The following is a 22,725-nucleotide window of genomic DNA, read 5'->3' as shown; positions in this document are numbered from 1 at the left end:
AACACTACTGCCATTGAGCGTAAAGGTTGTAGGTTCAATTCCCAGCTCCAGCTGTAATACCCTGAGCAAGTACACACACACATTTTCAGAACCGCTTGTCCCATACGGGGTCACGGGGAACCGGAGCCTACCCGGCAACACAGGGCGTAAGGCCGGAGGGGGAGGGGACACACCCAGGACGGGACGCCAATCCATCGCAAGGCACCCCAAGCGGGACTCGAACCCCAGACCCACCGGAGAGTAGGACTGCGGTCCAACCCACTGCGCCACCGCACCCCCCCCTGAGCAAGTACTTTCCCCAAATTGCTCTAGTAAAATTACCCTGCTCTACAAAAGGGTAAATAATTGTCAGTAGCTTAATGTTGTAAGTTGCCTTGGAAAAAAGCCTCAGCTAAATAAATAAATGTAGTTTACCTTAATCTAGAGAACCCAGTTTACCATGATGTGGGGGGCAAATTATATTCATCTAGAGTACTGTTTACCACAGTGTGGAGAACTAGTTTACCCTCATCTAAAGAACCCAGTTTACCATGCTGCAGAAGACTAGTTTACATTCATCTGGAGAACCAGTTTACCATGATGTGGGGGACAAGTTTACGTTCACCAAGAGCACTGTTTAGCACGATGTGGAGAACTAGCTCACCCTCAATCTAAAAGAACCCAGTTTACCATGATGCGGAGGACTAGTTTACCACCACCTAAAGAGAGCCCAGTTTACAACGGTGTGGAGGACCAGTTTATCGCGGCGGAGCCCGCTGCTCCTCGGCCCTTCTCCTCCCTCCCCGTCCGCGTGGCGAATCTGACTCTCGCGACGCGCAGAGCCGCGAGCCGCACGAGCAGCGCGCCGCTTTCTTCGTGGAGAGTGAGGAAAAAAAAAATACCGCATTTAGCACGAAAATTAGCGCGGCGCGGAGGCGAGGTCGCGCGCGCAGCGACACTCGCAAAGGGGGGATTACGCGCTCCCCGCGGCCTCGCGGCGCTGCCCTCCCTTTTAGAGTCGCGCGGCTGTGGGCGCGCGGGGCTCCGGCTCGCGCCACGTTCCGCTCCGGCGCGTTCGGCAGCGACGCAGCGCTCTGCGGCTCCTCGAGCCCCGGCTCGGACTGAGCGCGCGCCCGGTCTGCCTGTGCTCTGTGCCGCGCTCGCGCCCCGCGGGGGGGAAACGGGGGTCAGTAGACTTTGCTATGGGAGCGTAGCCGCGCGATAACGCTGAGCAGGCAGAGCAGCGCAATGGCCGCGCAATGAGGAGGAAGACGAAAGCGAAGCGCGTGCTGGAGCGCGAGCACGACGACGACGACGACGGCAGCGGCGGCGGCGCGGAAGAGGACGAGAACGACGCGGCGGCGGCCGAGGAGGAGGAGGGCGGCGGAGAGCCGGGCGGCCGCGAGCGGGAGCGGAGCGACGCGAGGAGCCCGCGCAGCGCGCTCTTGTGTGTACGTAGCCGCCACCGCCATGGCCGCTCGACGCCCGCTGCGTGTGTGACACAGAGAGTGTGTGTGGCGGTGTGTGTCAGTGTGTGGAAGAGGCCGCGCGGTAACGGCGCCGCTGTCCCCCCCCCCTACAGCACGCCGTGCAGAAGCGCCGCAAGCAGATGCTGCCCGCGAGGGAGAGCGGAGAGCCGCGGTCCTCGAGCTCCTCATCGGCGGCGTCTTCGCCCGGCCTGCGGCGCCTCGGAGTCAGGGTCTGTCTGTTTAGTGTGTGTGTGTGTGTGTGTGTGTGTGTGTGTGTCCGTGTGCGTGCATGCGCGCGTGCGTCTGTCCGCGTGTCACTGTGTGTGTATCTGTATCTGTGTGTGTGTCTTTGTGTCGGGATCGACGCTCCGTCGCTGTGCGCCCCTGTGTGTGAGTCCGTGTCTCTCTCCCTGTGTACGCGCGAAGCACGGTGTGTGTGTGTGTCGCCCTCCATCTCTCCTTTCCTTTGTCGTTGTTCCTGCAAATACGCGCGAAAACGGCGCGCGCGCACACACGTATTGGCGTCACCCGGCGGACCGCAGTCATGGTAAACAATGAGTCTCAGCGCGGTATGGCATGGTAAAGCGCCACAGACACACACAGGAGTGAGTGCGCTGAGCTGTTGTAAAACCCTGAGAGGGACAAAGAGGTAAAGCACGGTAAACAACGAGAAGGTCAAGCATGATCAACCACCACAGAGCCTCAGTCTGCCAGAGGCAGTAGGATAACCCGGGAGGGAGCAGGGTAAAGCATGGTGAACAGCGTGGGGAAACAATGAGGGACACGAAGAGCTAAGTGTGGTAAACGAGGAGATACTGTGTGGTATAGCATGGTGAGCACTGAGAGAGGCAATAGGGTAAAGCAGGGTAATTAATTATTAACTTTTATTTAGCTGACGTCTTTGTTCAAGGTCACTGGCTGTGTTAGGTAATCAGCTTTACACTGATTTACCCATTTATATGGCAGGGTATTCTTACCGGAGCAATTCAGGGTAAGTACCGTGCTCAAGGGTACTCGGCAGGAGAGGGATTTGAGCTGGGCACCTTCAGCTTGCGTGCGGTGGCTCCAACAGCTACGCCACCTGCTGGTTTAGCGAAGAGAAAGACAACAGTATAAACCATGGTGAGCATTTACCGGTTCAGTGGGTTACAACACAGTAAACGGCGAGAGAAACGCATGGAGTTGAGTAAATGCTGAGAGAGACGCAGTGAAGTGCGGTAAACTGCGAGAGACGGAATTGTATAGCTTAGCGAGCAGTCGGACACAGTGGGGTAAAGCGTGGTAAACATTTGTCGCTAAAATTATCTGTACAGTGATTTACCGCTTGTGTGCAGCTGGGTGATTTTGACTGTATCAATTCAGGGTAAGCGCCTTGATCAAGGGCATTACAGCAGGAGGTGCAGTTCGAACCACGGCCCTTCAGATTGCCAAACGAGCCCTAAGAGCTGTGCCACCTGCCGGCCCAGCGATGAGAGAGACACCAAGGAGTGTACCACGGTAAACACTGGGAGGCACAATATAAAAGCATGGTAACAATGGAAAACAGCAGTGCATTTAGCATGAAGGGAAACGTTTGTTCTCAGAGCAGCAGCGAACATCTTGACGTTAATTTCTGAGAGTTTAATTATGCTTGTATATTAGTGACACAGATGCAGCAATTGGTGAGACTGAAAATGTGTGCGCGCGCGCTCTATGGGGTGTAAAGTAGCGAACAGGTCGCTTTATTTTTACCTCCCGTAATGTGCGATGTTCCGCCCAGATTCGCAGCCACGCGGCAACTCGGTTTCACTAAATCATCTTCGTGCGCATTTTCCCGCATTTCATTTCCATGTCTCCGTTCAACTAATGGATCAATAATAACAGGAGTTGATGACAACATCGTGCTTATATTAGTTATACAGCTGAAAGGAACAAAAAAGCAGAGCATTAGTTATAACTTTCCTTGCATTAGATGTTGCGTAAAAACGAATACGCTGAGCTCCCGTGTATTGGGGTGCCGTGCAACTAAAGCGGCCAGGATGGCCTATGAACGCGTTTACCCTGCTTCGTACTTCAGATGTCTTATTGAGCGCTGCGGCGTTTCGCCCGTTACATTTTGTCTTTCCTTTTACTTCCGCGGTGGGGATTTTGTTCCGTTAACAGCTTGTGTCAGATGTTCTCAGCGGACGGAGATACTCGCGTGGAGTCTCAGACGCAAACGGTTTCTGTCCATCAGTGGCATCAGTGTAGCTGTTTTCTGCTTAAACCGAGAGTATGGACATCAGTAAATCTCAGTCGTGTCGCATTATAAATCTCATCTGATCACGAGCATTCATTACTGTCAGTGTGTCGCAGTTGAAATGGATTTAATACTGTTTTTAATGTCTCTGACAGTTTTCAAAACAACCGAAATATTAAGATTCTTGTTTCGTTCGTTACCCATGTATACACCTGGGTGATTTTTACTGTGCAGTTCAGGGTATGAACCTTGATGAATGGCGCCAAAGCTGGAGGTGGAATTCAAACCCGGGTTTTTCAGCTGCGAGGTGATGGTTTCAGGCATCGTAAATGTGTAACTATTAACTCGCTTATAAAAATGATGTAAATGTCTTAATTGCTCAAATGAAGCCTAAATTGCACAATGAAATGGAGATCATCCAGTACCAAACATTTATTAGGACCAGTACGCAGTGTCTGCAGTTTGCACAGTGAAAGACACGGGTGATAATCTTGTGAACTTCATTTCTTTGTATCATAAATTTGTGAGTCACGTGATCATAATGTCTCCATCCAGGCCGTACCTTCTCTCACACCCCATACTTCCAGGATAGACTGTGGACCTCTGCAACCTTGCATTGGACAAGTGGTTAGTGATAAGTGAATACCTGTAAACGTATTAAAAGATAGCACAAAATAATTTTTGTTTGTGATATAAAATATGTAGGTGTTTTTGCGGGGGATAAAATGCCCTTTTTGCTATTGTAATTCATTTTAGGCAAGATTTATTTTTTTTTTTTTGGTCTGGGAATCATTTTTTTCCCCTCCGTAAGAAATAGTGTTAATTTGACCCCTTCGCTAAATCTCAGCTCCTCCCAAGCATTAATTGCTGTAACTGTATTACAGATGAAATAGATTAAATATTATTAGTTAATTTCTCTTACTGTTTTCAAAAGAATTTAAAAATTAAGAAGAAATTATCTTAAGATGATTTCACAGGAGAGATGACCTCTTATGGGAGGGACTGGTGGAACGGAAAGACAGGGGGATGGGAAAGTGAGACTTAAGTGTCCTAGTTGTCTTCCCGGAAGAGAGCAGGTATTTGCTGAAGGTTTAAGTCCTGTGTGTGACAGAGAGAGAGTTGTAAGGTTCACCTCTTAGGACGACCTGGAAACAGTCTCTCTTCTTTTGGTGGTTTCTGTCCTTCTATTTAGTGTAAAATGCGAAGCAGCGCTCTTTGGCCATTTTAACGCTCTTTGGACTCGCATGGCGTTCTCTCCAAACTCGGTGTTCTCCTCAGGTTATAAACTGTCAAGGGACAACGTCTTGATGACAGTAATTTTTGGAGTGGTTAGATTTTTATTTTTTTTTTTTACTTGCATTTCCACCTGTAAATTTCCATCCGCGGTGGAGCGAGCGCGGCGCTCTTCCCCCTCCGAGCCAACAGGTGGCAGAGAGGTGCACCAGACAGCCTAGGAGCATAGCACTGCCTTTTTTCAACTCGTTTCCACAGTGTTTACAGCTCGTGCGTGGTGTTTCTCGGTGCAGCTGATGCCAGTGCAAAAGAGGCAAACGGACACGTAGTTCGAAGTGGGGGTCGTGAAGGAGGTGGCGGTGACAAACATCACGTACATTTATGGGACAAAAGGGCCAACAAGTGGCATTGGACACAAATTTGGGCGATGACTTGTTCATAATAGCTGTACCTTCGTATGTAAGGGTTATACATAGATTTTTTTTTTTCTTTTAAATTGTAGCTATGTAGGACATATTTCCGGAACCCAAGTGGGGTGTTTATATTTAGTGTTTCGTTGGTTGTGGCTTTGCGGTAAAAGTGTCCTCAGAGTTCGAGGTACAAAGAGCCCTCTGGTGTCCCATTGGCACCTGTAAGCGGAGGAACGGCTGAGATTTCCTGGTTCCAGGTAGCTTGTGCCCCCAGGTGTGTCTGTCAGTAGGTGAAAACGCGGCACGACTGAAGTTCTAGGCCAACCTTCTTGTATCCCTTGCAGGCGTTTGAGTTTGACAACCCCACAGTGGAGCACTTCACAGACAGCGACTTCACCCCGGAGGTGAGGTGTTACCGCGCATCTGTTGCTTTGGTGTATGCGCACAAGCGTGCGTGCGCGTGCAGGTTCACCGACTGCGACGCTGCTCTCGTTCCAGGAGTCGGACTACCTGCAGTCTCGCTCGAAGGCGGAGCTCATCGCCATGGTGCTCTGCATGCAGAGTGAGATGGAGAGCCTGAAGGAGCAGATCCGGTGCCTTACAGGTGAGCGCCAGTCCTCCTCATCGCGGACGGCCGGTGCAGCACGCGTGCGCGCGCGTGCATGTGCTTGTGTGTGTGTGTGTGTGTTTCTGTGATTGTGCTGTTACTGCGCCTTTCACGTTGGCTCTTGCACTTCAGCACGAACAACATGTTACACCTGAAGTAGCGAGCAAGCAGACATTTAATTCGGCGCATAATGTCGTTCAAACGTCCATCAAGATGTCTTATTGTTACGGACCGACTGCAGCCTGTGGCAAGCTGGCCAGAAACCTGGAGGCCCTGATCGAGAGGACCCAGGAGTGGTCCAATGGCAACAACAAGGCTCCCAGCATGCCTCCGGTGGCCACGGTGGAGGGCGAAGCGCTCATGCCTGCTCTGCTGAACGGGCAGTGGGTGAAGCAGGAGACCTCGTCCCGGGAGCCGCAGCCGGAGCCCAGCGAGGAGCCGCAGAGGAACGGAGTCTATTCGGAGGTGACTCTCTACGCTGTGACCTGTACTCTTTGTGTTTTGAACCGTTTTACAATGGTGTATTTCTGATTGAACTGTATGGTGTAGTCCTTTTACACGGTACATGTATTCATTTAGCAGACGCTTTTCTCCGGCGCATATCTCGGAGAACATTGTCACATTAGGACATTGCGACACTTTCCATTAAAATAAAGCGGAGATGTGAAATGCTGTTTGTGTGGCGAGGCTCTCGGAGCCACAGTTGTGAAGCGAGTAATAATGCGACTCTTCCTTGTCGGTCATTTCCTGTTCGCAAGGAGTCGTTGACTCCTCGTGTCCCCCGCGTGTCTCCTCAGTTCATCACCCCCCAGCTGCTGGAGCGCTGCAACACGGGCACCACGGCCCAGAAGCTCACCAATGACCTGCTGCGCGGCCTCTACGAGCGCGAGTGCCTGGCGTCCCATTCCATCTCCGGCATCGTGTATAACAAGCGGGGGCAGCCGAAACCGGCGCTGCCGGCCGACGAGGTCCAGGCCATCCTGAGTACGTAGCGCTTTCGCCCGCCTGCGGGACAGCCGCGAGGACAGCCTGTCCAAGGCCAGTACCCTTCAAAGCGTCCTCCTGGCTTCACCCCCCCGCCCTGTCTCCACCGTGTGTGACGCGCTGCCTCTCGAGGGCTCGACATCAGATCTTTGTTTCGTTTCACGTGTCACGCCTGTCCCATCGCGCTGTACACCTGGCCGGTTTTAGAAGGTATCAGAAAAATGGAAGTTGGTAAATGTCCACGTTTCAAATGTTGCTGTAAATTGTAATGAAAGCGAGGCAATCGGGGAATCGCTACCTTAAAAAAGGCTTTGAAACATCTTGAAATGCACCGATATCGGGGCTCTTTGGCTTCATTCTTTTTTTTTAAACAAATTTCTTACAAGAAAACAAATTCAAAGCCAAAACACATATGATGTCAGTGCACAGTGTCCTTGCTGTGGCAGCAGTTGCTTTTCATGAAACGTCCTAATATTGTACCGTAGTGTATTGTCTGCCTGCCCACGAGACAGATAGGAGAACGATTCCAGGGGTTCAACTATGAAAGCTAAAGCAAATGGGGGGGGGGGGGGGGGGGGGGGGGCAGCTGGACAGCCCTTAATGTGGAGTCCTCTCTTCTATCTTACGGTATCACACACTTACTGTTTAATCGCAATGAAGTCATTCACCATGCGACCCCTCACGGCAAAAGTAACCGTACACTAGCGGTTGAGCAAACCGCAGAGCAGCTGAGTCTGGAGCTGATGCACAACTGGCTTTTTGTCAGTTAAGATTTTTATTGATTGTACGGTTAATAAACGTGAAAGAGAGTAACGTAAGTGTATCGGGGCCAAATGCTTTACCGAAAACACGTCTCAAAAGAGCAGACGCTCTTTGTCGAAGGAGCCGGGCTCGCATCCCTTCCCCTGTTCAAGGTACTTACCCGGAATTGCTCCAGCAAATTTACCCTGCTGCATGAATGGGTAAATCAGCGTAAGAAACTCAGCGCCCTAAGTCTCTTCAGAGGAAACTGTCAGATAGTACTTGATCAAATAATATTAATAGTAATAATAATAATAATGAGGGGGATGGCGGCGGTGGTGCCTCTCAGCACCTGTGTTTGAACCTTTCTGCAGGAACGGTGCAGTACTTCTTCCCCGGGAAGACGGACGCGGAGATCAAGGGCTACATCCGCCAGAAGCTGCAGAACGAGGCCAAGCGGCTGAGGAGGAAGCCCCAGCTCTCCATGAAGACGGACGCGCACGTGGAGCCCCGGGGGGCGGCCGGCGTGTACACGTAGAGGCCCCGCCCAGCGAGGAGGCAGGTTCCAGTGCGGCAGCGGTGGCTGCAGGAGGGTCCCGCTCACTTCGAAAGCAATTACTAAACGAAGCCTTTGTCTGATAGCCACAGACAAGCAGCGCATTTCCCCCTATTGGGAGGAATAGACACCAGTGTTACACTCAGTTGGCATAGAAGGAGAGTTCAGAAGTTGTTCGCTTTTTGCTTTTTCGTGTGTTTGATTGTCTTTGTGAAATTCTGAGAGTTGTATCTGTCCGATACCTGACAAGAAATGATCGTGTTCGGGAGAAGTGCGGTATTACTTGATTATACCCTGTTGAATTCCAGTGTAACCTTCACTTTCTCCTCGTCCTCCGGCTTCCTGTAGTTCAGTCTGCAGTAGGTACTCATATGAGCTGTTTTCTGTTATAAAGATTAGTTGCAGATTTCTCCAAAGGAAAAAAAAAAGAAAAAAAAAATCTGTCTCCAGACTTTTAATGTGTGCTTAAGAGATATGACTGCAGCAGCAAGTTCCAATGATGTGATGATTACGCCGTGTTTTAAATGTATCTCTGATTCGATGTCGTTCTTTCATGTCCCTCTGAACTAAACCTGTATTTAGTTTCTTAGTTTTTTATTTTAACAGATCCTAATCTTAATGATTAAATTACTTTTTGCTTTTCATAAACGGTCTCCTGGATTTTGTCTTGCCACGTGTTCACGCTCGTCACCGTGATGCTTCAGCGCCGCGAGCCGTGCCTGGGAGTCGCGTTTGTTGACACACTGGAGGCCTGCGTGGCTTTTACACGTGTGACCGCGGTGCTGAGCTGTGCGGGGAGACGGGGACACGGTGGCAGCGCGTCTGTGTCCTGACCTTCGACCTCATGCGGGAACACCAGGCGAACCGCAGCAGCACCACTTAATGATACTTTGTAGCTTCGAACATAGAAATCTGGAATTCTGTTCAGAATGGTGGAATAAATATATATAAAAGTCGTCAACCGAGTAGAAACTTGTTCATAATTTGCACTATTTGGTGCTAGTAAGAGAGCACATGTTAACTTATGAGATGCCCTATTTTTTTCATATTTGTGCCTTTTATGAATTAAGACGGAATTATTTTGCATGATTATTGGGCCATCAGTGAATTTTACTGTACGATTACATTTATACTTTTATTCACCGCTGAGCACTGGACACGCACAGTGTGCACGACTGAAATGGAAGACTGGTTTTCATACGGCGCTGCCTTCACATGTCCTTGCGTGCGCTTCTGCACACACTCGCGTTTCCCATCTTTTCTTAGGCGGCGCTGCACTCCGAGTCCATAAAGCAAAGCGCAAGACGTTTTACTGCAGCACCGTGGTGTCTTACACGTTACGCTCTTGTTACCTGCAGCCTCGCGTGAGTGCCGTGTTAATTTCTGTACCGCACGCGTGCTGCTCCGGCGCGAGCAAAGTTCACACGCGTTTGCACACGCCGCTCGAGTCGCCGCGTGTAGCACGGTTCAAGAGAGAGGAGCGGAGAAGCGGAAGCGAGAAGGTTCAGGTCGGGGCGCCTTTCACGAGAGCGGGCAGAGCGAAACGCCGGCGCGGCACTCCGGTTGTTCATTATCCAAGCTCGGGCTGTAACCTTGAACTGCACAATTACCGCGGTAACTAATGTGCAAAGGTTCGAGAACGCGTGAGCGTGCGCGAGCGTGCATGTGACGTGCCGCTCGCGGTCCAGCCGGCGCACGTGCCCCAGCGCCATTTGCAGAGACGGGGGCCCGTTGGCCCCTCGCGTCCCCTCCGGTGCCGGGAACGAGGGCTCCCAGCAGGCCCTTTGCTGCCTTGTTTTGAAAGCGGCAGGGAAGGAAATTGAGATTAAACAGCCCCCGTTGAGACTCAATATATTATTTATAATGATGCCCCCATGGCGTGTGTCGGAAAAGACACATCCCGACGCGGGGCTCCCGGAGCGCCGCCACCCGCCAGCTTAATGCACAACATTAATTCTCCATTCATCTTCTCCTTGCTGTCGATGTGCCAGGCGGGCCCCGCGTGCACACACACACACACACGCGCATACACACGCACCGTCCGGCGTTAAACCCAAGCGGTGGACTGTCTCACAGCTTTTCATCGGCGAAGAGCAAATGACCAGACAAAAGAACCACAACAGGGTTTCTTTGTGGGCCACCCGGCGCTGTAGCGCTTCGAGCTGCTGCCTTTCTGCTCGCAGGCCCGGGATTGTGGTACTTACCGTGAACCGATACTCTAATAGTAAGTCGGTGTAGGTAGCCTAACACTCTGCGTCAGATGAATGAATGAATGATAGAACTGAAAATGTTCCACTTGCTATACATGATATTGTATCGTACTATGATTGGTCGAGATTTCCAACGTAAATACACGTGAGCAAACATACATGAAGTAAATGTGAATGACTGCATCTCGGAGGTGGACTTTAGGGAAGTGGGGGCTGCAGATGAAGCCAAAGCACTTTTGGATTTTGGACCCTCAGCCACTGGGACGTTTACAGGGGCAGCGATTTGTGGCAGTCGGCGCGACAGCCCTTCTAAGGGCTCCTCCGTGGGCAGTTAGAAAGACGCGCACACACACACACACACACACTCATGTGTGTTCCAGTTAGGGGCTGCTAACCTCCATCTGCGCCAGTTACTCCTGCTCCCGCTAAAGGAGAAGCGCAGTCTCCTCCGAGGGCCGTTCCCTCCTAGTGCGGCGCCGGTCCGTTTCACGGGTGGCGGATGTCTTCATTTCCGTGTGCGCGTGTGCGTGTGCAAAGCGGGCGGGGGGCCCGTGTGGGACAGCAGAAGAGCTGGGCCAACTGTGTGCTCCACATCCAGAGAGATGGGAGGTAATCAATGACGGAGCGACACGGCAGGGAGCCGGGGCCCGTTGCCTTGGCAACGTGGCCTGCTGGCCCGCCGCGGCCGGGGCCCCTCCTCGGCTCTCGGTGCCGAACATCTGCCCACCGGCGGGCAGCTGGGAATTGTGGCGGAGAGCAGACGAGGGCCCTCGAAATGAGGAGAGCGGCGAGAGCGAGCGAGGGATGGAAATTAAGTGTGTGTGAGTGTGTGTGTGGGTGTGTGGGGGGTTGCAAATTAGGCCAGCTGCCCAATGAGAAGAGTGGAATTTATTTATTATCAGGAGGAAGAGGTTGTTCCACAGGATGGTTTGATTAATGTCCAGGCCCCCGTCCTGTCAGTCTGTTTTTGTCTCGCGAAAGAAAAACAAAGCGCAGGGGGGGCGGCCGCTTTAATGGGAGCCGCCGCGGCTCCTTTCTGCGCGGCGCGCGCCTGTCAGGCCTGATTGATCGCTCCGACAGCGATTGGACGGAGCGCGCCGCGCGCCGCTTATCGCCGCCACGATCCGCGCGAGCGGCGCGAGGAGCAGGAGCCGCAGAGCTGGAGCGCGAGCGAAGGCGCGTAATAATCCCTTCGTCGCTAAAAAGGAAGGAGAACCGGAGCGAGCGCTGAAAATAATTTACAAATTATTACAAATTCTTCTAGAACACGTTCGCTGTATCGCAGCGTTCTTTAAAAAAGTATGTAACAAGGGAAGAGTAAAAAAAAAGAGTTGAAAGATGAAAGAGCAAGCCTTGCAAGCAAGGGGTTATTATTATTTTTTTTAACTTTAGAAAAAGCGATATATTGATCTACACAGTAAACACACATAAGGAATGAATGGCTGCTTAATTCTCTGCTCCACGACGTATATCGCTTGTCGGACTTGTTCTGGTTGGTAAAAAACATGGTATTCGAACACAAAACTGAAAACATACGTCTTCTGCGCGCTCAGTCACGGTTCGCGGGTGAAACGCCGCGTTCTATGAAAGCGCAGCGTCATGAAAACGCGTTAAAAGGGACTTTCCGCAGGTCCACCTGCAGTTTCAACAGCACGATTTTTACAGACATGTTTGTTTTTAGCGGACACGGTCACGTTTACAGGTTTCTCTGCAAAGCCGTTCCGCCGCACATCGAAATGACGCCCGGCGCTGTGACTGTGCGAATTCACAGCATCATTTCCCACAATACAGTGCGCGGCGCTGCGGCCGCGGACCCTTCGGTCAGCGCGATCCTTCGAAAACCACCTCATGAGTCAGAGCCCTTGTGGCTGCGTGTCCGCATCATATTCAGGCATCATTTGTCATATGTCGACCAGGTGCAAATATGTGGTCGAAGGAGCTGATCTTTGTCTGGACCATATTTAGCTGTATATGTGACACGTGGCGTGTGGACACACGCACGACTGTGAAACGCTGCTACTTCTGCACAGAAGAGGACGGCAGTTAACGCAGCGGTGAAAGCAGTAGAAAGCGCGGGCCTTGTTTGCTCAGAGGAAGGGGCGCGCGTCACGCAGTAACATTAATACGGAGAAGAAATGGCAAGGAGGGAATGTAATTGCTTTGCAACGCAGTGAAAGAGCCCATCTCGCTCGCACTCGAGGGAACCGATCGGAATTAACCTCAGCGAAAAGGCTCAGTTGAAACTAATGTTCCTCACAAAGACTGACCTTCATGGCACTCACATGAGATGAAGATATTTCTTCTTTTAAGCAAATGATTTGTCTGCAGGGAATCAATTTGAGTATGACTTTGCGCCTCCTCCACGGTCCCTTTTTGTTAATTCTTGATGAGCCGATCGATGAAGCGCCTCCGCGGGCCGATTCCACGGCTTCGGCCGGCCCTCGGAAGGGTCTGTCGGTCCGAAGCCGCGTTCGCACGTTACGCGACGTATTTCGCACGCGTACGACGTGCCGCACGCGGGGAGACCCTTATGCTTGTGCGCTTTATTATAGGACATCCGCAGCATCCCCGTGAGCATGACTGTTCAGTCCAGGAACCAGCACTGTTCAGTAACCGCACTCGAGACGCAGACCTTTGGCCCATTTTGCGCCGGATCGCCATAATCCGGCCGTAATCGCCGCTCGGAATTCCCGCTGAATTAAGGGCCTGTCGACGGGACCCTTTGTGTGCAGACAGATCCTTCCGAGGACGCTGCCCTCCTTCCCCGAGTCCCCGGTGCGTCTTTATTTGGGCCACAATCAGGCCTTTGGAGGCATGGCGCTTTATTTAGCCTTATTGGGTTTGGGCTGCGGTACTCCCCCGCTCGGCCCCGCAACAGTGCGCCCTAATTCACTTTGCTCTGCTTTGCAAATTGGATTTTCCAAGACCTCCAAGAGCACACACATATACGCATTTGTATGGTTATTTATCCTAACTGTGCAAATTGATTTTTTTAGCCCCTGTTCTCCGTTTGAGAGCCTGTCGCGGTCCAGCCTCCCCATCGCCCTCCTCCCGTTGGCGACCGACACAGCAGCCGTTCCACAACCTCTCCGTGAGAATGAAATCGCTCACTAATTTATTCATACATCTGACACTTTGCTCCAAAGCGGCTTACAGTGTTAAGCTACTTACACTGATTCACCCGGTTGATCACTTGAATAAAATGTACCGTATACTTCATTGGTTACAGTGGAATCACGTTTCACAAAAAAATTAGGTAAAATGTAAAAAAAAAAACATACGAAAAAAATTTAGTATTAGATTGAAACCCTTAAACATTCAGTATTAGATTAAAACCCTTTAAATGTGAATAATCTGAAATTTATACAGTACTTTTTGTGTTTACAGCTGGTGGGTTAATTCCACAGTTATGAAGGTTTCTAAGCTATTTGTTGCCAGCAGGTCACCATGGCGACAGGGCCTAAAACCAAGTACTGTACTGTACTGTACCTGTGTAATTAGTACGCAGTATTTTTAAAATTAATTATGAAACACTGAAGCAATAAAATATGAGCGCCCCAAACTAAAATGAGCCAGCTTGTTAGCGGTAAGCAGCGTATTTACAGTAAAACTTACCTTAGTTTGTACCGTAACAAAACCGCCACGTTACTTATTCATGTAGCAAGTTAACGGTATACTCAGCAGGGTCATTTTTACTGTATCAGTTCATGGTAAGCACCTTTACCAGAGGTACTGCAGCAGGGGGTCATTTTCGAACCCAGGTCCTATGAGCACAGCGCTGTTTGTAGTTGCGGGAGAAGTGCTGAGACACATGAGAGGAGCACAGCGAGTTGAAGAGCCGTGCGTTTACCATGTTTACCGTGACCGAGACGCACAAACAGGCCATGTTTACAGCGGCGCCCTCTGCAGTAAACAGCTGCTAAAAGTCAGATGTTCTGGGCCCTTTGGATCAGTGTGGTTTCCATCAGTTTTAATGACTCAGGGAAAAGAAAGAGAGTGAAAAAAAGGGTAAAATTGCCTCTTTCTCAGGGACCTGCTAAAGGTTTTACACGAGAAAGAGGCACGTTGTGAGCATGTGTGTTCCTCTCACACTGTTCCACAAAGCGCCTTACCCTGATTTACCTGTGTATCAGGCAGGGTATTTACGTTTGTGTTTTTGCGTGCCGCTCCCCCGTTCCTCGAGCTCCGACTGCGTCTCTAACGCCGCTCTTCTCTAGGGAGGCGCTCTTACCTGCTTTGTTGCCGCTGGCCCCCTGCGGCCCCCCGCTGACCGCATCGGCGCGGACGGGGTCGGGATCGAGGGTCAGCAGCACTTGAGTCGCAGCCCTCGCAGCTACGCACACAATGGCGGGCGGCAGGGAGGCCCCCGTCCCCCCGGGGTCCCGGGCTCCTCTGGTGTCGTTAACTGAATCCTGAGTGAGATTGATGGAGGTCAGGACCCCTCTCCCGCCCGGGGCCATGCAGGGCCCCCGGCTGGCCTCGCGCCCCCTCCCCATAAGCCCCCGCGCCCCCGCTCCCCTCCCCCGCTGACTCCCCATTCTCCCAGGGTTCGTCTGAATGGGATTGTAGTTTATTGCTTCTTGCTTGTAGGACCAAATAACAATAAATTATAGCAGCGGGAGAGAGAGAAGGAGGCGTCCTTCCCGTGCGCCGCTTCGCTGGGGGCAATTAGCGCGAGCCCACAAAGATGGCGCTGCTCCAGCGCCGCAGTCCCGGGTCTCGTAGCCTACCCCGCGCGCGACAAAGGGTGCGTCCCTCGCACTACAGACGCGTCTGAATTAATCTTTAATCGGGATGGCGTGTTTCGTGTTTTACGCTGAAAATCAAAAACACACTGCGGCGTTTTCTCTCATCACCGCGGTACCGAGAGCGGAAAGGAATACTCTATCTTGCCCTGTCTTAATGTATTTATTGCCATTTTGATTGTGTTTTACAACACTATAACACTTAAAGCAGAGAAATAGCAGTAAACTGCAGGAAACACGCAGCACTGCAGCAGGAGCAGGATAACAGGCGTTAAATCTGAAGAGGGGACAATGTGGTAAAATCCCAGTATGCTGTACAATAAACCGCCTGCATCTCTTTACAAATCTGGCTTCATCATCACGTTCAGCTGCTGCTCACACTGATTTACCCAGTTATAAAGCAAGGTTGTTTTTACACTGTCGCTTCAGGGTAAGAACCTTGATCAAGGGTACAACAGCAGGCAGTGGGATTTGAACCCAGCTCCTTTGAGTAGAAGGCAGTCACTGAAACTACTGCTCTACCTACTGCCTGCGCATCTGTAAACCTTGGCGTATGTTCTGTAATATTCACGTTGGATACTGAACAGTTACGAGAAAGAAAAATGTATTTGTTTATTTCTGGATCCCGACTTGTCTTAGAGTGTGGACACAGAGGGGGACGAGAACCTGCCAGGCGGGACTTTTCACAATCGGAAAAATCGGGTCCGCAGTGGTGAATGAATGTCCTGTTCACACACTCTACTGATACATTGTGGTTTATCATACGATATGATATATGATGTGTGATATGATATGTGTGTACAAGAGGTACTAAAGCAACACCAGCCTGTAGCCGAGTGACTAGCGCTGCTGCCTTTGCACCAGAAGGCTGTAGGTTTGAATCCCATCTCCTGCTCTATTACTGTTGGTCAAGGTATTTGCCTTAAACTGGTGTAGTAAAAATTACTGTGCTGTGTAATGGGTTAATCCGGTGTAGGTCACTTTAGAGAGAAGGCTTTGTTAAATGTATCTGTATTGTGTTACGTCTATTAAAAACGTGGTAAATGTCACTTGTTCCTCCACGGCACGAGATCATCTACCGTCCAGAGGCTGCTCAGTCCTTATGGATCTTTATCTCTATGTTTGGCTCACAGATGGGATGTTTGACGTTGCTCTTGTCGCGCTCACCTTGAGCTCAATCCAAGCCGCCGTTCTGCGGCCGGAAGAGTGTGTGACCGCTGGCCTTTTGGTCACACGGTGAACACGCACAGAGTGCAGAGAGTGGGTAAATAACACACGGAGGGGTGAAATCAGTGTACTGATAAACAGCACTGTGGCTGTAACCCGCCCCCCCCCCCCTTCTCTCACTCTCTCGCTCGCCCAGGGCGCCCCGCCGCGGCCACCAGCCGCCCCCTTCCGCAGACGAATCTAATTATGCTGTTGAGTCATTTCATTGAAGGCCGGGGCACATCCGTCTTGCCTGGCAGCTCGGCCCCGGGGCCCGCCGACACCCAGGGGCCGCGACCTGCATCCGCGACCAACGTCCCCCCGGTCCGAAGCGCACAGCGCACGGGACCGAGCGCGGCGAGCTCGGTCCCACTTTCGCTCTGCAATCCACCTTCTTCCCTGTTCCTGCGATATATTAATTCACCAAATTAATTATCTTCGCATGGAGGGAATAAACACGTTTATACAAACATTTTCGTCTGCAGGCTTCTCTGGAACATCAGCAAGAGCAAACAGTTATTATTATATATGAGGGGAAGCCAGAAAGGATGTGCAATATTTACTACACTAATAGCGTACTATATCATTTACTCTATGTTATACTAATAGTCTACTATATTATACTAAGAGTACTAGCAGTAATTATTACTTTTCCACATGGCCCACATTAGCATTTATATAGCAGGTGGGACGTCCCACCATTTTGACCAAGTCGCCCGCTTCTGTCGCGTCTCGTTCCGGCCAAACCGTCAGGGCATTTATTAGGAGTCCGATTTTAATCCCTCATTGATTTTTAGTTTAAAAAAAAAAAAAACATTTTGAAAGGTTAAAATGTTAACCCTTTGGTACCTGCAGCCTGTGGGGCGTTTTACGTTTTACCGTTTGTTGCGGATCTTGGAGGAGTGAGAGTAGGGAAGGAAGTGAGTTCAGGGCGAAAGGGTTCGAGATGAGCGATGCTGGTGTTACAGAGATGAACTCTTGGCCCTGTGAAGGACAGCGCTGCTCCGCACGTGTTCAGTTAGCTTAGTGTTACGTTTATTTCCACCTGCTCCGTGTCATACAACATACCGCACTTCTCTTGTGTCACTGGAAACCATTCCATTGGTCCTTTACAATTAAATGTATCTATTTATTCCAACTAATTTTCACACGTGCAGTTTTGGAAGTCATTGCATCGGCATCATTAATATCTCAAGGAGTGATTTAAAAATGCGTCTCGTGTGTGTGTGTGTGTGTGTGCGCGCGTACGTGCTGAGCTGTTCATTCATTGACTTCTGATGATATTCCAGGATGTTCAAAGACCTTCAAAGATGAAAATATGTTAATTTCATATTGATCAGACCACTGATTGTTACAGAGTGCTGTTAAGAAATATAAGAAACTCCGAAACGACACTTACAGTCGAGTTCTCGTCATCTTCAGAACATCGGTAAGCGTTTGATTTGTGAAATATGAATTTGCGCTTCACCGGCTCTTCTGATTTTCCGCTCTTGCTCCGCTGGCGCTTTGCACCGCTGCCTTTTAGTGCGCATTTACAGTGCCGAGTTCCATGGTAATTCTCTAAGAGTTACATTTATTCACTTTAACATGCTTCTCCAAAGCAGCCGCTTACACTGATTTACCTACTGAGACAGAATTTTTATTGTATCGGTTCAGGGTAAATGCTCTGATCAAAGGCACTATAACAGGAAGTGGGATTCGAACCCAGATCCAGAGATTGCGAGGCGACTGCCCTAACAGTCATAAACTAAGTAACTCTTAGCTCTGTTCATGATATAAATGGCTGTACTGAGACGAAAACCACAACACTGCTATTGAAAAAGCCTCAATGTGAGTGCGAGGGAGCAGCTCTAACCACAGCGCCAAGTGCTGGCTCGCTGTGCCAAACCCATTGAATGACGCACGATATCCTACCGCCCTGCTGCAACGGATCGGGATTCGAGGCTGAAAAGGGCCAAATGGGACGCCTTTCCTTTCGACGCCTTATCGTGGAAGGGAGCGCAGCGACGGCAGCCGATGTGGGGAGCTGGGCGGGACCCACAGGAAAGAGGTAGACAGGAGGCAGACAGAGGTCGGGGCAAAGGAGCAACCCGACACACGTACGGTGACAGGGCTGAGATCCCATCTCCGACCGAACACAGATCTGCGTGTCTCGCTGTCAGGAGCCTCACCCGTCAGCGTTCGAACCCCAGACAGGCATCGATCACTGTGGCACCCCCCTCATCCACTGTACGCTAAACCTACAAGAGAGCCATCACTGTAGTGATACAGGACAGACCTTTATTAATATGTGATGATTCTAGAACATATTGAGAGCTCTGAACTGCAACCAGCTGAGTTCACATTTGGGGAGTCGTCCCCCACCCCTCCCCCCCATACAGGCCTGTCACTGTACAGTAAACTCTTCATTTACCTGACACTTTACATCAAGGGGCTGCTGCACACTGAGCTACTTACACTGATTTACCCATTTATACAGCAGGGCCATTTTTACTCTATCGCTTCAGTCCCGTGATCAAGGGAAGGAGCCAGGAGGTGGGATTCAAACCTGGGTCCTTCGAGTCCAAGGGCTGCAGCTCTAACCAGTGCTCCACCTACTAGCCTGTTTAATATTGAGCTAATAAGAACAAGAGACATAGCAGAGATCACGAGCTTCCTGAGAACCATGTTAGATTCAGTGACTATGAAGACAGCCCAGTGTGTGTGTGTGTGTGTGTGTGTGTGAGAGTCTTAGCGAGCCCTGTCTGTCCAGACTCCCCGTCCAATCTCTTCACTTCACTCAGTCCCGCGAAGTGCTTTTCCTGCTTGCTCCCGTCTCCGTGTATGTGCGTGCACCCGCTCCCCTCCCCCACGTGTCCCAGCGGTGGGCGCGCCGGGATGCGCTGCGGCACACAGATAATGGCCATTAGCTCCTCAATCTTGCGAGCATAATGTGTTTTTGACGTGTGATTACGCCGGCGGCCCCGGGGTGAGCGCTGGATGACACCATGATGGAGTGTCAGGTGTTGCTGGAGGATTCGGAGGCACCGCACGTGAGGATGTGTGTGTGTGTGTGTGTGTGTGTGAAGGGAAATGAGACATGCGGGACCAGAGTGGCCGCCAACACAGAGGGTTGCTGGCTGGGAAACACAGAACACACTACAAACTACAGTACACACCACACACACACCACATTACACACCACTGGACCCCACAGGACTGCGGAAACTCTTCCTCTTGAAGAGGAAACTCAAAAACTGTGAGAAATCTGTCCCCTCACTGATTTATATTTGCCGCAATCAACGGCTCCGATTGGCCGAGATGTTCGGCGTGACTGGAAGTAGGAAGCGTTTTGCCGGCTTGATGACATTTACACACCTGATTTCACCAGAAAGCTACCGAGGGAGTGAAACGCTGCGAGTCGCTCCGGAGAAAAGCGGCGCGAGCGTGAGACGGTGCGCAAGTGCGTCTGGGCTCCGTGAGGCCGCAGAGACGCCGCACGGCCGACGCCCTGGGAGTCATCGGTACCACCTCCTTCCGCGCTCGAGATCCTGGTGCGCAAAGGCCGTATCACATCATCATCACGAGAGGAACAATCACACTGTCTGTGACTCATCCATCTCCTCTGGCCACTATTTTTCTTTGCATGACCGTGATTAAACACCCTCTATGGAGGCTGTCTGTATGCATGCGTGTGTGTGTGTGTGTGTGTGTGTGTGTGTGTGTGTGTGTGCGTGTGGCTCAGGCTATAAGCGCTATCCAGAGGGCCAAGGGAATGGTGTTTATCCAAGGTTACCGTAGTTACAGTAGGTCTCTTACCTCGGCCCGTCTCAGCTGGGCTCCTCTACATTAAATTACACCGGACTCCGCATGTCGTCCTCCATCAAGCCTGTTTCCGTGGCGACGGCAGCACCCTCCCCCCCATACGCACACGCACATCCAGCGCACGCAACCACTCCGACTACTACTTTCAGGTGATCCTTGACCCAGCAGTTATGGCTCACCTCCGGGTCCGATTACTGAGCGGACCCGAAATGGATCATGATGGGACCTTCTCTTTAAGACATTTTGATCGGGATATTACCCCCTCTCTCTCTCTCTCTCTCTCTCTCTCTCCCTCTATATATATATATATATATATACACACACACAAACACACAGACAGAGAAAGGAAGAGGAAGAGAGAGAAATACACAGACACACATACACACTGGGTCCACATGTTAAGAATTCTCGAGTCATACATTTTCAGCGATCCAGATCCAGAGATCCAGAAGTTCTTTCTGCTCCTTTTCTGTTTCTTTGTTTTTGTCCGTTTTAATTTACTTTTCATTTAATGTAGCTCAGAGTTAACAGCAATGCGAAAAAGTCTTATCTTGCTTCTTTCTTGTAGCTGTATCCCAGACTTTTACAGAACCTGCTCAATGAATCGGTTGTGCAACTGTTACTACATTTTTATGGCCTGTAAACTGAAAGTGACTAGATGCTGACGAATGTTGAATTTGTTGTTTCAAGTTTATAAAATGTAATAAAATAAAGATCCTGTGACAGACGGGTGTCCCACCCATGGGGTTCCCTGCGTTAGAATAGGCTCTGGAGCACGGTGACCCTGCAGAGGAGGAGCAATTGGTGAAAACAGAATAAAGTCTAAATAAGGCAAACTTTTAATTCACACACACACACACACATTTTCAGAACCGCTCATCCCATATGGGGTCACGGGGGAACCGGAGCCTACCCGGTAACACAGGGCGTAAGGCCAGAGGGGTAGGGGACACACCCAGGACGGGACGCCAGTCCGTCGCAAGGCACCCCAAGCGGGGCTCGAACCCCAGACCCACCGGAGAGCAGGACTGCGGTCCAACCCACTGCGCCACCGCACCCTCACTTTTAATTCATTACAGCTTTATCTGAGATTTTTCACAGGACCCTGAATAAACTGAAGGATCTTTGTATTTTTAAACCTTGATCGGTTGTGACGTTGTGATTGGATTTACAAACAAATCCAAATTAGAAACCCGAGGCCCAATTATGCCCATTGTGTGTGTATATATATTTAGAGAGAGTCGTTATGTATTTTATAATCGAAACATAGGTATATTTCAAATATATTATATATTATAAAATATTATATATAATATTTTATAATATATTACGTAATGTGTAAATATATATATATATATATATATATACAGTATATATATATATGTATACAGTATATAATATATATTTATATATATATTTACACATAGCAAGCAAAATACAATTGAGAAAGTACCCTCTCTAAATATGCTGTGTATATGTGGTATATATATTACATGCAGGACTTTACCCATCCACGTTGCCAGGAAAAGACACCACGCGCTGTTTGTGTTCATATCGTCAGCTAATGATCTGATCGCTCTTGTTTACTTTATACTCTGCAGATTTTTTCATAATAAATGACTGCAACTTTGGCAGCTGATAATTATGTTGAAGATTCATAATATGCTCCTTTCTGTGCCATTTATTGCCAGTGTTTCTGCAAACCCTCATACTTGTTAGTCCAGCTCTACATGTTTTTACAGCGGGGAAATATGGGCTCTCTAATCAAACAAGTGTGTGGGAGGGTAATTTTCCTTGCTGCTCATTTCCATTACGGTTATATAATGGAGTGCATGTTCCGCTGAAGTCATGCACTCTGCGACCGGGGGGGGCGGGTGTATGCGGCACGGGCAGAATTAGCGTCCCACGCCCCCCACCTCTAATGTCTTTCATGTGCAAAGGTGATGGCAGCTGGACCCCATTCAACACAAGTGTTCAAACTGTCGCTTCTCCATCCTGGGAGAGTGCGGTAAGATCGTGGTGAAGCGGTGTAAGCCTGTCCCGTGTCCAGATAGACCCACCTGCCGGATGATCACGCGCCCTACCAGTGCGGCGCAACTGTCCAAAGTCTCGCCGGAACAGCGAACGAGAGGAACCGGGTACGAGTGCGGCTCCCGGGTGCCGAGAAAGAGGAAAAATGCATTTTGGTTTCTTCTCTGCTTTGCTGCCAGCTGCTCCTGTCGTTGTTTCGTGAAGCATTTGACATCTCTTCTGGAACGTGGCCTTGTGGACGTCTGGCTTCTGCGACTCAGACTAGGTCATCCTTCATCTGGATTTGGCTCTGTGACTCACTGCACCATCTTCCAACACGACATCATGAGCATTAGTCATTTTTCATGAGTGGTTAATTAATGGGCAAAATTAAAGCTGATTCTTGAAAAAAAAAAAAAAATTAAATCACAATTTAAATATTTCAGGTGATTTTCAGGCATCCAGCTCTCGGCACCTAATGGAGAATTTTTTATTACAGCGCGGGGTGGAATTTCTGTGCCCTTCACACGGAGTTCCGAGTTCCCCCCTCAGC

At 50.1% G+C, this 22,725-nt stretch overlaps 1 protein-coding gene across 6 annotated transcripts; it reads left to right on the top strand.

Annotated features, from left to right (window-relative positions):
• Positions 1-456: 456 nt before the first annotated feature.
• Positions 457-8,624, top strand: LOC108918611 (uncharacterized). 6 transcript variants are annotated; one of them, XM_029247517.1, is made up of 7 exons: positions 457-1,430; positions 1,562-1,678; positions 5,654-5,713; positions 5,808-5,913; positions 6,158-6,381; positions 6,675-6,954; positions 8,016-8,094. In XM_029247517.1, exons 1-6 carry the CDS (start codon positions 1,239-1,241, stop codon positions 6,906-6,908), a joined length of 933 nt encoding a protein of 310 aa, XP_029103350.1. In that variant the 5' UTR covers positions 457-1,238; the 3' UTR covers positions 6,909-6,954; positions 8,016-8,094. The 6 variants fall into 6 exon arrangements, with proteins under 6 accessions (XP_029103350.1, XP_029103347.1, XP_029103349.1 ...); XM_029247514.1 differs by having other exon boundaries at positions 710-1,430; positions 1,562-1,672; positions 6,675-6,900; positions 8,016-8,624; XM_029247513.1 differs by having other exon boundaries at positions 712-1,430; positions 6,675-6,900; positions 8,016-8,624.
• The last annotated feature ends 14,101 nt before the right edge of the window (positions 8,625-22,725 follow it).

The sequence above is a fragment of the Scleropages formosus genome, chromosome 21 (assembly GCF_900964775.1).
Source record: "Scleropages formosus chromosome 21, fSclFor1.1, whole genome shotgun sequence".
In the NCBI taxonomy this organism is placed as follows: domain Eukaryota; kingdom Metazoa; phylum Chordata; class Actinopteri; order Osteoglossiformes; family Osteoglossidae; genus Scleropages; species Scleropages formosus.
This window is presented reverse-complemented; position numbering and strand designations above follow the sequence as displayed.

Coding starts and splice junctions, on each gene's coding strand:
- LOC108918611 (XM_029247513.1), top strand. CDS start 1,239: ATGAGGAGGAAGACGAAAGCGAAGCGCGTGCTGGAGCGCGAGCACGAC. Junction 5,914..6,157: donor GCAGATCCGGTGCCTTACAG/GTGAGCGCCAGT, acceptor GACCGACTGCAG/CCTGTGGCAAGCTGGCCAGA. Junction 6,382..6,674: donor GGAACGGAGTCTATTCGGAG/GTGACTCTCTAC, acceptor CCTGTTCGCAAG/GAGTCGTTGACTCCTCGTGT.